The 14185-nt window shown below is 52.3% G+C and overlaps 1 protein-coding gene across 1 annotated transcript; it reads left to right on the top strand.

Annotated features, from left to right (window-relative positions):
* The first annotated feature begins 1053 nt into the window (after nt 1–1053).
* FAM78A (family with sequence similarity 78 member A) lies at nt 1054–13741 on the top strand. The gene is made up of 2 exons (XM_039720123.1): nt 1054–2118; nt 9365–13741. The coding sequence occupies exons 1-2, from the start codon at nt 1856–1858 to the stop codon at nt 9891–9893; spliced, it is 792 nt and encodes a 263-aa protein (XP_039576057.1). The 5' UTR covers nt 1054–1855; the 3' UTR covers nt 9894–13741.
* The last annotated feature ends 444 nt before the right edge of the window (nt 13742–14185 follow it).

Below are 14185 nucleotides of genomic sequence, written 5' to 3'. Positions count from 1 at the left end.
TACAGGGTGAGAAGAACTAAAAGACATTTACAGCAGCTCAGCACTGCCACACCACAAGCAGCACCGGCTTTTTTACCTCTCATTTCCCCAGGTTTCCTATTTAGAAACAAGTGATAGACACTCACCCAGCTGATGAGCTGATGTCCATCAGCTATTGCTCAAAAGCCAAAAATTTCACCTCCCCTGGTGCTCAGATCCTCAGCCAGCTGATGGCCAGCAGGACCAGTTGGCAACATTACCCCTAAAACTGCCTGTAATAGAAGTTTACAACTTTCCCGCAGGCCACTGCTGCCTCAGACGCTTCTCACTCCCTGTTCCACTGCTGCTACGGACAGCTTTACATTATTCCTTGCTGGAATCACAGCCCATCCAGCCTGAGGCTACAGGTTCTGCAAACAGGGAGACCATCCCCTCTGGTGCCCTTTGGTTGGCACCAAATCTACCCAGCAGCAGGCTGCAGCCGGGAGAGAAAAATCTTAATCTGAAAACCCAGGAAAAAGCACATTGCAGTGAAATTAAAAGATAATAATAATAATAATAATAATAATAATAATAATAATAAAAGGGGGGGAGGAGGCGTTTCTAAATTTAAAAAAAACTACATTACCCACAATTCACGGACATGTCGGAGGAAATGCTGGGGGTTTTTTTGTTTTTTTTTGCAAAGGAGGTTCAGCTTCAACAGCTGCAGTTTAAAAGCGAAATACAGGGGGAGGGATGGGACTGGGCGAAGGAGGGAGGACGGGGTGGTGAGGGGGTGCCCGGACCCGCAGCCGGTGCCGCGGGCAGCAGCGGGCACGCCCGAGGGGGTGCTGCGAGCGAGTTTCTGCAAAGTTTGACCCCGTTGCCTTTCCGATGCGGCGGCGGCGAGCGGGGCCGGAGCCCCCCCGCGCCCCCCCGCTCCCCCGGCGAGGCTGAGCCCCGCGGCCGGCGCCGTGCCCGGCTGCATGAATGTATTGCGGGAGAGGAAGCCTGCGGCAGCCGGGAGGCGGAGGCACCGATCCTGCTCCGCTCACCTCCCCGGGCAGCCAGCAAAGAGGCGAAAAAAAACGGCCCCGGCGGGCGCGGGGGAGGCTCCATCGCCGCCTGCCCCGCTGCGCTCCCGGAGCCGCCGGCCCCACCGGCACCGCGGCCGCTTCCCTCCGCGTCCGGCTATTTCTAAGGGGAAGAAAAAAAAAAAAAGAATTAAAATTAATCCCCAAAGCCCAGGCGTCGCTGGCGGAGGAGCCTCCAGAATCGGAGATTTGGCGACTTTTTGCATTTTCCAGCCGTCGTTTCTTTCTGTTATTATTGTAATTTTGTGCGAAAGGAAGTTATGAACAACTGCAAGTCAGGAAGTGGAAATCCACACCGGTTGTGACAAGCTGGGGCTAAAAACTATTTCATTATTTATATAGATGTGTCTATCAACATTCTGCTTTTCATCCAAAGAATAAAGGGAAATACCGGCTAGTCCTATGTTTGATGGTGAATGACAGACTGCATCTGAGCAAAGGAAGGACTAAATATATCAGCAAAGAACACCACCTTTATTTATTGAACTCAAGAGACTTTTTTTTAACCCAAAGACTGTTTGAGCAAGAGATTTAATGGGTCATTAAAAGGGGAAAAAATTTTTAAAGACCCTTTTGCTTCTGAAGCGCAGCTAACCTCAGAAATAGAAGCAGTACTTGTAAGACAGATACTCGAATTAAGGCTTTACATGATGAATTTTCTATCCTATGGATATCAGTTTTGAAATTACAAACCAAGGAGATCTGTAATTGATCTAGCACCAGACAATTTCAATGCCTAATATTCCCCAGGATTGCTGGAGTACCCTAGGAGCTGCGTCAGACTGTACTCGGGGTATGCCATGGGCTGTATTCAGAGTATTAGCTGCAAATCCAAAGTTTTCCGGGAAAGCATTTCGGTGATTGAAGTCAAAGCCTCCATTGATCCCATTCCCACCAGCATTGACGAGTCCTCCAGCGTGGTGCTGCGCTACAGGACCCCTCACTTCCGAGCCTCTGCGCAGGTGTTGGTGCCCCCTCTTCCCAAGAAGGAGACCTGGATCGTGGGCTGGATCCAGGCTTGCAGCCACATGGAATTCTACAATCACTACGGGGACCAGGGAATGTAAGTGTTTCCGAGGGCGCGCGCGGGTGCGAGGCAGCGGGAGGAGCGTGGCCTGGTTGGGAAAGAGTGGATTTAGCCAAAAATTGTAATCCATATCGAAAAACCCAGCCCCTCTGAAACTTAGCAGGACTTTCCCATGTGTTTAAAATACAGGAGAGCTTGTCCCTGCCCTTGTAAAGCAGTGGGTGTTTTTCTCTTCGAGTGGGGATTTGCCCAAACCCCACTTGTTCTGGTAGGAGCCCAAAAGCAACACTCTTCCACAGCAGCTTTTGGGCTGCACAGGAGGTGCTGAAACCCCAGGAGCAGCCCTGCCACGACCTGCTTTGACACGAGTGCTTCTCCTGACCCCCAGCTCCTCTTGCCTGCACCCCTCCCCATGCCCAAAGCGCCCACTGAGGAGCCCCAGGGGGAGCCCAGGGCTGACATTTGTGGCACAGAGCCGTCCCTGCTCTGCTGCTGCTGCTGCTGCAGTGAGCCGTGGCTGGGAGCTCAGTAGCCCACCAGCTTTGGGAGCACATTTCACGTCACAGGAGGAATCCTGCTTGCTTTGCCCACAGTAGCAGGCGGCCCACGGGAAAGCACAAGCTGGATTTAACCCGTTGGTAGATAAATCATCTGCATCACCTTGGAGCAGGGAGCGAATTTCACGTTGCCCTCCTCCGTGGGTGATGTGAAAGGGAATATATGGGTGTATATGGGAGGTGGGAGGAAGCCAGGGGCTGTTTGCACACCAGGAATCCTCGTGTTCCTGGTCAGACAGTCATAGTGAGACAGGAATGAGTCAAATCAGAATGTCACCTCCCTGCCGAGAAAAGTCATCTCTCCCCAGTCCTCCACCAGCTTGTTCTCCAAACCTTGCAGCCTTTGGCCCACAGCTACACCAGCCCCAGCACTGATCCCCAGATGCCTGCACAGAGCAGCAATTCTGCAGCTCACGGTGCTGGGCAGCACAGGTGCAGCCTCCTGTGCAGCAGAAATGTGTGTGTCCAGGGACAGACCCTGAGCAGAGCCAGTGCTGGCAGGTGGGTCAGTGGCTGGGGCTGCTGATGCTGCCCAGGGTGTGAGGGAGGAAGGACGGGAAGGTCAGGGCTGAGAATCCTCTCCCTGCTCATCCCGAGTGCCCCGAGCCGGGGAGATGCTGGCTCAGCCCCTGAGGGTCAGTCTGGGCAGCTTAAAAATCCCCTGAATGAGGAGTGCTGAGGGAGGAGGGGGGCACGGCGGGCTGGAGAGCAGGACTGGCTGAATGCAGCCCCTTGCTGACAGCCTGAACATCTGCACGCACAGCCCGGCCCTGCTGCCCTCCCCTCTGAGCCCCGAGGACACGGGTTCAGCATCTCAGCATCACACCAGGCTGCAAGGAGGGGAGGGCACGGCAGGAGCAGCCCCGGGCCACAGGCTGCCCCCCATCCTGTCCCCATGTCCCCTCTCTGCTCAAGCAAAAACTTTCCTGAGAGGAGAACTGGCACCTGGCAAACAGCAGCAGTGCAGGCAGGCAGGCTGAGCTTGATTTTAAAAGTATTTACAGCAGGCCCGAAATCTGTAGGCTTTCTTGGCTCCAGCAGCATCTCTAGCAAGGACAATTTGTTGCTCAGATGTTCCCGATTGCAGGCCTTTGGGATTTGCATGTGTAATTCTCAGGCTCATTTAGGAATCCTCTCTTTAGCGACCAGCTGCAAGGGAAAATAGAAAAGTCCACTTTATATAAATGCAGCTCAGATGCACTGAAATAGAGAGGACTGGGCACGGAGTGATGCTGCCAGTGCTGCCCTGGGCTGCAAACCTCAGTGTGGCCTTTTATTTCCCTGCACCTGAGCTGCCCTGTGTTTAAAACAAGGATTTGGTACAGCCTGCCCTTGCTGGAATGTTTTGGGACAAAAAAGAAAAGAAAAACAAAAAAAAAAAAGGAGTAGTAGCTGCTGCTGTAAACTGGTAGAATTAAACACTGCAGCTATATTTGAGAGCTTTTAGCTGTAAAATGATGGAAACAAAGATTTTTCCCTAGGAGGTTCACTGACATTTAACTGATACCGAAAAAAAAAAAAAAAAAAAAAAAAAAAAAAAAAAAAAAAAAAAAAGTTACCCAAACACAAGCAGGAATTGGTCTGTTCCTGCTCTCTCTTTCTATAGACTCATTGCCATCTGAAGGCTATAAATAAAGGCATTTAGGAGGAAAGACCTCATTGAAACATGGGCTTGGAAGACCTTTACAGAGAGAGAGAGAGACAGGACAGGAACCTGAGAGAAAGGATGGGCCAAGGCTTTAGCTGGTGTAACTGGATGTAATCCCACTGACCTCCACAGAGCTGCATCGATTGATGCCAGCACAGTCCCAACTTTCCATGGTAGGGAGAGGCCACTGCCACTTCCATGTTTTTAATCCCTGTGGTGACCGGCCAACAAAAACCCCCAAATAATCAAAAATCAATCATCCAGCCGAAGCACCAATACTTACAGCAGGCTTTGGATTAATTTTTCACTTCTCTGCTGGGAAGTTGTTAGCTGTGCATAAGCTGGCCATTACACTGAGGAGGGAAACAGCTGAGAAATACTGGAGCAGATGGAGCTGTGCATAATGCTGCTATAGGGATGGGAGCTACAGAGGGGATAATTTAGACACGCACGTTTAAAGTGGCACTGACAATTTGGGGGCTAAATGCAGCATTTTTAAATTTAAAGGGAGAGAATTAGAGCTCAGCTAACACATAATTGCTGGCATTACATTACATGTGAGTCAGTAGGTGCTGCAGGGAACATGAAAACCCCCAGCATGAGGATGTGGATGTGCTCAGACCCCTCTCCGTGCAGGACTGGGGCAAACTCCTGTGCACCCCAGGGCTGGAACTGCTGTTCCTCCCATGCTGGACTTCACCCTTGTCCTTAGGGAAGGATGCTGCTGTGCAGAGGGAGGCATCAGGATCAGGCCAGAGCTGTGACCTGAGCAGGAGCAGCTGGACCAGGTCCCTGCTGGCATCCCCTGGGGTGGGTGCTGGTTTCTGGTGGAACCTGTGTCAGTGCTGGGCCATGCTGGAATGGCATTATCCAGCCTCCTTCATCTCCATGGAGATGTGCAAGAAGCTGTGCAGATGGAGATATGCAAAAGAGAGAGATAAATAAATTGGAGTTGGAGTATGATCAGCCAAGAATCTGGAGAAGTTTCCCTGTGGATGTTTCTCCCCCTGGAAGACCCAATGGGACACTTGCATCCTTACATCATCACTTCATCTTCCCAGGCATCTCTCCCTGGTGAGATTAAATCTTCCATGCCCTGCAGCAGGGACATAATGAACTCAAATTGTCAAGAGAATAAACCCCCAGTCCCCAGGAGGGAGGACACAATAAAAAAAAACCACAAGGGCATCTTTTCCAAAGAAAGTGAAGGGAGGTCAGTTCACTGTGGGAATTTACTCCTCCAGGGGCTCAGAGAAAAAGGCTTTGCTGCCCTGCAATGCCCCTGGATCTCACCTGTGCTGTGAGCACCCACCTTAGCCCAGTTACATGAGTGTCCACTTGAATCTGCTCCTCTAAACCAGCAGAAATTGTTCCCTTTTTCCTAATGCCAGTTCTGTGCTAGTTTCACTCCCTGACTGCTGCTGCTGGTTCAGGAGATGAGGCAGGAACACACAGCTGGAGGGTGGGAGGAAGAGGGACCACAGCAGCACAGCTCTGTCAGCTGGGGAACAACATCTGAAATTTCCTTCCTGTTCTTCACTCGAACCCTGCCTTGGCTTGCCTGACATGCTGGAAAAGGTGAGAGAGGCACTGCAAAGGAGAATTTAAGATTAAGCAGCTCTGGCTATCAGGTTTTCTTTCTCTCAGTGAGTCCCCAGTGCAGGCCAGTGGTGCAGGGAGGCAGGAGCAGGGATGTGGAATGCCTGAGACTGAGTTTCACTACACCCACACATGGCCCTGCTCCATGCACCAGGCAGGGGCTGTGTCCCACAGGGGCTGCTCTTATTCAGGGAGCTTGGAGAGGAAGGTGTTGGAAAGCAGAAGGTTGTGCAAGTCCATCTGGCCTGTGACTAATTAGGAGCTGGCTTTAAGCAATTAGAGCTGAGGATGCAATAATGCCTGTCTGGAAAGGTTACCTGGATGTCCCACACTGCTGGATGCCCAGGGCTGGGGGCTGCTGGGCTGGCTTTGCTGTCACTGCCCTGGTGGGTGCTGTGGGACTGACATCTGGGAGCTCAGGCTGAGCTGGGGGATTCGTTCCGTGCGACAGAAGAGGAAAAAAGTGTCTGAATGAGAACTGGGAAGCTAAAACCTACATAAAGCTGCTTGGCTGTCAGCAGCAGGGCTCCGCTTGTACCACAAGAAATAGCTCAAAGTTCCTTCTGGTGGCAAGAAGACATTTGTTAAGAGAGGTTTCTTGGCAGCTCCAGGCTCTGGCGATGCCTCTGCCTGAGCAGAGATCTGGCTCTGAAGGTTTCAGAAGAGGTAGAAACAGGCTTGTCAGTGTTATGAGGCAGAACCTACTGATCTTGGAGCTGATCAGTGAGCCCACGAAACCAGATAGCTTGGTTTCTTTTCATGCCTCCTTCCTGCTATTGTCAGCAAAGTGTTTACTGGGCACTTTCTGGTCTCTCCTTGGCTCGACACTACCAGAGAAAGATGCTGATGCAGCCAAAGATCATTCCACAGCATTCTTTCCAAAATCATCCAGTTGTTGGCATATTATTTACCATGGACATGCTCTGCAAGCAGAGGCTGCCAGCCTGGCTGGCCCAGAGGCTTTGCTGGAGCATCAGGAGAGGGACAATCACCAGCAGCAGCCACCAGTCAGCCTCTGCTCTGCTCCAGTCATGGGATCATCATGAGGCCTCCTTTTTTTGCTCTTTCCAAGCTGTGCAGATGAAGCATGATGGTGTTGAAACCCTGGGGTTAACCACACTGGCTAGAATTAGGCACAGCGTGCTCTGTGAAGAAACACAGGCCAGTTTCTCCTTCCCCATTGCTGCCCACGCCTTTCCTCAAGCTGGGTGCCCTCCTGGGCCACCCTGAGCTCTGCTGTGTCCTGGGATGCTGCAGGCTCTGCAGGCACCATCCTGCTCAGGCCCTGGCACAGCTCCACCCTTGTGCTCTTGCTTAAATCCTGGGCAAATCCCGAGAGGCTCCTGCAATTCCATCCTGACCTGGGGCACTGGGAATGAAGATGGGGGACAAGCAGATCTTAGAGGACCTGCATTTACTGAGCAGACTCTGCCAGGTTCTCCTGCCATTCAGCCACCAGCTCTGGAGCAGCCCAGGGGGTTCTGACCTTCTGTGGCATCTCAGCTCCTGGTTTGGCACCTCGGCACCTGCAGGGATGCTGTGGCTGCACCACGCCTGTCACCTCAGAGTCAGCCTCTGTCACACCTCAGCCCTGGGTGACAGCCAAGCTGAGTACCAGCCACTGTCTGAATGGAAAGTCATCCTAAACCAGCAGCTGAAAGGGGGAGCGGAGCCCCCAGATGGGGTTTCGGAGCTGGGCTGTGCAGCAGGGTGGGGTGGGGGCTGCAGAACACGACCTCCACTGATCCAGCAGCGAGGGCTGGGTCACCCAGCACCCCCTGAGCCTTCCCTGAGCCTTCCCTGAGCCTTCCCTGAGCCTTCCCTGAGCCTTCCCCTGCTCAGCTCTGCCTGAAGGGCGCGAGGGGTGGTGAGCCGGGGTGACTCCGGTTTGCAGAGCAGAGTGTATAAACATCTCTGCAGTGCACAAGGGTCCTGGCAGGACTGCTCAGGGATCTCCTTTTGGCTGCCTTCACTAAAAATTTTCTTCCAGGGAAAGGACTCCCTCTGCCTGCTGGCGATGGGCTCGGGAGGAAGGGATTGCTGCAGCTGCGGTGCCGGCGCTGACAGCAGCCTGTAAATCTGTGCAGGGAGATGTTGTGCTTGCATAACCCCTGGTCCTGCGGCTCCGAGCATCCCTGCATCCCCCGGTCCTGCTGCTCAGAGCATCCCCTGGTCCTGCTGCTCCCGGCATCCTGCAGCCCCCGGGGCACCCCACCTCCTGTCTCACACTTCATCCTCCGCTGGGGAGGTGTTTGCCAGGACCCCCTGCTCGCATGAAAAAAATGATAAAAGAGACCTTTAAATCCCCCGGGTATCCTCTAGCCAGAGCCAGACACAGCTAAGTGCTGAACGATCCAGCGGGTACAAACATGGAGGCACTTCACGGTCATTAACTAATTAACAGTCAAAACAGCCTTGTGAGACAGTCACATCAGCCCTGGCCAGAGCAGCTCATCCCAGAGCTGGAAAAGCCAGCCAGGCCGAGCAGTACCCCCAGCCACAGCCTCCTCTGCAATCAAGGGGCTATTTTAAGCTGCAGCACCAGACTTATGAAAGGCTTGGACAGTCACCCTGACCCTGAGAAGCCTCAGGGCGTCCCCTCTGTGTCTCTCCAAGATAAATCATTTCCCAAGTCCCAGCCTGCAGCAGGGAGCCACAAGGCTTGGGGGACTGGAGCACAGCCAGTCCTGTGGCAGGGTCAGGTGAAACCCCACTGCTGCTGTCACCCAGCCCCTTCTGCCACCTCGATGGCTGGGACATCATCCCTGGGTGATGAGGAGTGCTGATTCATGAGCAGGAGGGAGAAGGTACATGAGAGGCACCTCTGCCAGCCTGGTTTTTAAAAGACTCTCCTTAAAACAGCTGCTGTGCACGGAGCAAGTGATCTGTGGTTGTGCCGTCTCAGAGCAAACATCCAACCCTTCTTCCGAGACATTTACAGGAGTTTGCTTCTATTGGCAAATCTAATCTTAAAAATTAAATTGGAAGCTAATGAAAAAACCCACTCCAAGCTGTGCATCAAGCAGTACAAGGTGACAGGGGACTGTTTTCACTTCTATCCCTGCTGGAAGCTCTGACCTTTCTGTCCCTCCTGCAGGTGAGCGGCGCGGGCAGTTCCACAAGCAGCTCAACCTCATTCTCTCTCATTACTGTAACACCATCCCCAGCCCAGAGCCCGGAGTGCAGCCCTCCAGCTGGGTCCTTCCAAGGGCTGCAGGAGGATGGGTTACACTGCCAGCGCCAGGCAGGCAGCGGGGAGGGCCAGTGGCTCATCCAGAGAGAAATTCAGGGGATGAAGGGATTGAGAGCAGGCCTGATGAGATGCTTTTAATGGCAGGGATGAAACAAAAGGCACAAATTCCAGTAAAAGCTGGAGAGGGAATGCATCCACAGCTCTTCCCTCTCCTTTCTAAAGTCTGGCATGTTTCTAAATGAATTAATTAATTCATTATCCATAATTTGCTATTGATTATGGCAGGTCAAGTTGGGAGCTTCCAGACCTACTGGACGGTAAAATCCAGGCCATCAGCGACTCAGACGGAGTGAACTATCCCTGGTATGGGAACACCACAGAAACCTGCACCATCGTGGGTCCCACCAAGAAGGAGTCCAAGTTCAACATCAGCATGAACGACAACTTCTACCCGAGCGTGACGTGGGCGGTGCCCGTCAGCGACAGCAACGTGGCCAAGCTCACGAGCATCCACCGGGATCAGAGCTTCACCACCTGGCTGGTGGCCACCAACACGGCCACCAACGAGATGGTGACCCTGCAGACTATCAAATGGCGCATGAGGCTGGGCATCGAGGTGAACCCCAGCAGGCCCCTGGGGCAGCGTGCCAAGCTGCAGGAGCCCTCTGCTCAAGAGCAGCCCCAGGTCCTCAGCAAGAATGAGCCAATACCACCCAGTGCCCTTGTCAAACCCAATGCCAATGATGCTCAGGTACTCATGTGGAGGCCAAAGGATGGACCACCACTCGTGGTGATACCCCCAAAACATCGGTAATACGCGCCCGGCGTCCCGGCACCGACAGGGAGAAAACGAAACCCGAAGCAAAACAATCACTTAGGTATTAGGATACACACGTATAATCTGAGCAAAATCAAAATGCACTTTTTATTCATTCAACAAATGCAACCATTCTACCTTCTCCCATTGGGACGGATTTCACTGTGCTAAAGCTAAAGAGGAGACCTTGGACTGGGTCTGTCTCATCACTGGATTCCTAAGGGAAGAAACTAACACTGATGTCTACCCTATAGCTTTTTTTTTTCTTCCCTATTTTAGTTCCTGTTTGAACTTCAGCCTCATTAGCTTGTCCAGAACTGCCCAGAACAATAAGAACATTTTATTTGGGATTTTAAGAATTTTTGTTTTTTCTTTTTGGTTGAGAATGAAACAGGTTCCTGGAGCAAAAAGTTAACTATTTAAGATAAGGCATTTTTTTTTAAGCTGTAAGGTTCTGAGTTGCAAATCCAAGTCATGCGGCCTTATGTAGACTTTGCTTTGCATTGCCAAACTTTTGCCTTAAAGCTATGTTTGAAAAAAAAAACAAAAACCAACAAAAACACCACCAGGCAGAATGTCCTTTCTACAGAATTCTGGAGAAAAAGTTTTGGAACAAAGAATAGATTGTCAGCGTGGCATGGGCTGATGGATAAAAAGGGCATGAAATTGGAAGAAGCAAGAAAATCTTCTTTTTAAAACCTGGAACAAGGAAGCACAGAAATCATCTCAGTTTCAAAGCAATGCAAATAACAACCCTGCTGTTGGATGGCTCTCGAGGGGGAGCTCCCAGGCCTCCTCCCTGCTTTGCAGGAGGGCTTGGAAGCTCCTCGTGCTGCTCACCCCTGGTGATCTCAGCCTCCCGTTAGCAGTTCAACAGGGAATAACCTCACAGCTGGAATTGTGGCCCTGGGAGCCAACACCAGTCAAAGGGGGGGATGTCCCAGTGGGTTTGTCTTTAGGACACACGGATGTTTTCCCAGCCCACAGCCTCACCTTCTCGTGGATAAGAGCTCGTGTGCCTGCTGCTGTCGGGTGAAGCTCTGTGGCCCCGATTGCTGTGAAATCCCAGTGACGGGGCTGTACAAAGAGCAGGGTGTCCAAAGGATCTTCTGAAGTCACTGGAGACACACAGGTGTCAGAGAGGGCAGATCTTACCCACCCAGTCTGCCCAGCAAGATCTGTATTTCAGGAGCAGCCGCTGAGAATAACAGGGACCCACTCCCGGCAAACACAGCAACAGCTGAGGAAAACTCTTCCTTCTGTGGTAATGAATCACATTGAGATTCACAGATCATTTTCTTCCCAATGACCTCATGATCTACCTGACTGTCAGGAACGAGGTACAGGCAGGGCCACGACGCTGTCCCTGTCTGTCCTGGCACAAACACCCACTGTAGCAAAGGGTAAAGCACGAGAAGGTGCAGGCAGGGCAGCGCCTGACCCTGGGTGTGGATCCTCAGTGAGGAAGGAGCACTTGGAGGAGGAGGTGAAACCTGTAGGTTTTAATAAGGACCAGATGGCTGCTGAGCTAACCAGATGCTCCTCTGCAGAGGAGGATGAGGCAGAAGAGCCTTTTGAATGGGAGGGACGGGTTTGAAGGCAGAGGAAGTTCTGTGGTAGAGGTGGCATCTGGAGGCCAGGGCACAGGATGGGGAGTGGAGGATCTGCCCTGCTCCAGCACATGGCCTGAGGCAAATCACTTCCCTCTGCAGCTCCTTCCCCCAGAAAATATTTCTTCTTCCCATTAACAACTTGCCTCAAGAGCTGGGACTAAGGAGAGTTCTGCATGCCAGCTACAAGCCTGGCCCTGCTGAGCTGGTCTGAACAGGTCTCACAACCCCACACACGCTGCTCAAAAGGCTCTCCCCTCGGAGAGGCACAATTAGCTGCTATTCCTATCCCCATCTTCCACACAGGACGTTACCAGCAAGAAATTCTCCTTCCTCACTTCTGCACAGCCACACCACCTCCTTTGGCAGCAGGTTCAACACCAACCCCTGCCTGGGGAACGCACGCCCAGGAGTTGTGTCCCCCACCAAGACAGCCTCAAACCAGCAAACAAGGATCCTGGAGCTCTGCAGCCATTCCCCTGCCTCCAGGGGAGCCCACCCTCCTCATCCACTGGCTTTCAGAGATGCTCAGCCACGGAGCTGCTCCTTTCCATGGGCAGAGCTCCGAGGTGGGAAGTCCGGCTTGCAAACAACTGGACTGGATCAAACCCAAACCCACAAGCCAAAGGGTGCCTGAATCTCGGCTTTGGGACTACAAAGGATGAAGCTAGGGAGACGTGGACTTGCACAGTCATTCTCTGTATTAAACTCCGTTTTCTTACCTGGATTCAGATCCAACTATAGCTCCACTGGCACAGCCCTTTGGGACTTGTCTGTATTTTCTCCGAGGCAATACATGCAGAAGAGGACAAACTGTGAGCTGTGGGTGAATAGCTGATCATGCTCTCATGCATCTTGGCTGCTGCTGAGTCCCATGGGTGGGAGCAGAGGGGGGATTTGTGTCTGGTATTCACTTTGTCTCCAGGTGCTGAGTACTTAGAGTTCTCACTGATGTCAGCCTGGGTCGAAGGAATTGGACCCAGTTGTCTTAATTAGCTGCACAAAGAAATTCCAAGGAAAGATTTCTTCTCAGTCACCAAAAACCACATTCAGGGAACACCTACGTCCTTTTCCACTTAGCTTTGTGTTGGACTTAGTCTCCCAGTGCATTAAGTAAATCTGGTTCCTCCTATTCCTATTCCCTCTACCTGGTGGACTGGATACATCCATGCAATTTGATAGTAACCTCCTGGCTAATTTGTCCTGTTGCACTGAACGGACCCAGCTGAGCAGTAAATACAAAATTCAAATTTCACGTTGGGGTCGGCTTTGCATGGACTTCTCCCTTCCCAAAGAATGCCTTTATCCCGTGCCTAGGTCAAGATGTGCCCCTTCACCTCCATCTGCATCACCAGACACGGCACAGAGAGTGATGCTGCCTCTCTGGAGATTTCACGCGTTGTGATTAAAAGTGATGTTTTTCCAATGCTGCTTCATTACAAAGCTGATGGGGACAGATTTTCTATAGCAGGAAGGATGGCTGGAAGTAACAGGGGCTCTAAGACACCGCTGTTGCTAAGGCTGGTTAATATCCACGTGGTTAGAACAGGGATTGATTGACAGGGTTCCAGTGGGGACTTAAATGTCCGGGGACCCAGGGCAGAGTGGCACATGAGCAGAGGTGAATCAAGCTCCTTCTCTGGCAGCTTTTTGCAGAACCAGGAATACACAAAGGATACACTGGGAAGGCGTTGGGCACGGGACACACCGATGAACGTGAACGTGTCTGTGCCTCACCCTTCCCATCAGTGATGCTCTCAGCTCTTTACAGACCCAAACCCCCACAGGGGCTCAGAGTGCAGCCTGGCCATCCTGTCACAGCCCCATCGTGGTCCAGGGTGGGCACAGCCCTGGCCCAGACCCTCACCTGCACCAGGGGCTGCTGAGCGCGGCCAAGGCGCCGAGTGAGTCACAGACCTCGTGGTTCTCCTTCCCTACCCTTGACACTGAGATGAACGTGGGAGGAGAGGGGCAGCCCCTCGGGGAGTCAGAACAGACCCTCAGCAGCCTTGGGGAGGGGTAGAGACCTGTCGAGCTGGGTCCAACCCAGGGGGAAGGCGAGGCACTGCCGTCCCTCCTGCCCTGGCTCCCAGCGCAGCAATAAGAATCGTCCTTGGTCTTGCAGAGATACTGTGAAAACAAAACCAAGATGTACCGAGTCTGGACACTTACAGAGATGTAAAATACAAAACCCTGCTTTTATAACAGAGAAATAAAGTGAAATTTTCAAACGTGTCTGCCTGGAGTCGTTTGGGCGGTGGCTGTTTTTAAACAAATAGCTCTGCGCTCACGTTTCGAGGCAGCGATAAACACCCTGTGTACCACCAGTTCTCTCTCCGTGTCAGCTCTTGGGCTGCAGAGGACACAGCCAGGAGGTTTCTGTTGAAAAACACCAGCCAACATCCTGCATTTTTCATCAGCAGGCTGCTGCACATCTCGGGGCGGCCGGAGCCGGGCTGAGCTTCTGCACGCTTTGGTTTCCTGACACCGTTTGGTTTTTTAGCAAAACCCCGTCAGATGTTCACTGAAAATACCACATCTGGAGAGAGGCACCACCGCAGAGCCCTGGGCAGGGGAGAGGGTGAAAGCTGCTGCAGTCCGTGACTGGTTTTCAAACACCACCTGTACTCATTCCATTATTCCCTGCCCGCCCCTGAAAATGTTCACGTTTGGGTTTTG

The sequence above is a fragment of the Passer montanus genome, unplaced genomic scaffold, assembly GCF_014805655.1.
Source record: "Passer montanus isolate IOZ18808 unplaced genomic scaffold, ASM1480565v1 scaffold43, whole genome shotgun sequence".
In the NCBI taxonomy this organism is placed as follows: Eukaryota; Metazoa; Chordata; class Aves; order Passeriformes; family Passeridae; genus Passer; species Passer montanus.
This window is presented reverse-complemented; position numbering and strand designations above follow the sequence as displayed.

Bases quoted from the DNA above. Each gene is read 5' to 3' on its own strand.
- FAM78A (XM_039720123.1), top strand. From the start codon at position 1,856: ATGGGCTGTATTCAGAGTATTAGCTGCAAATCCAAAGTTTTCCGGGAA. The intron at 2,119-9,364 runs GTAAGTGTTTCC...TGATTATGGCAG, and splicing joins CACTACGGGGACCAGGGAAT to GTCAAGTTGGGAGCTTCCAG.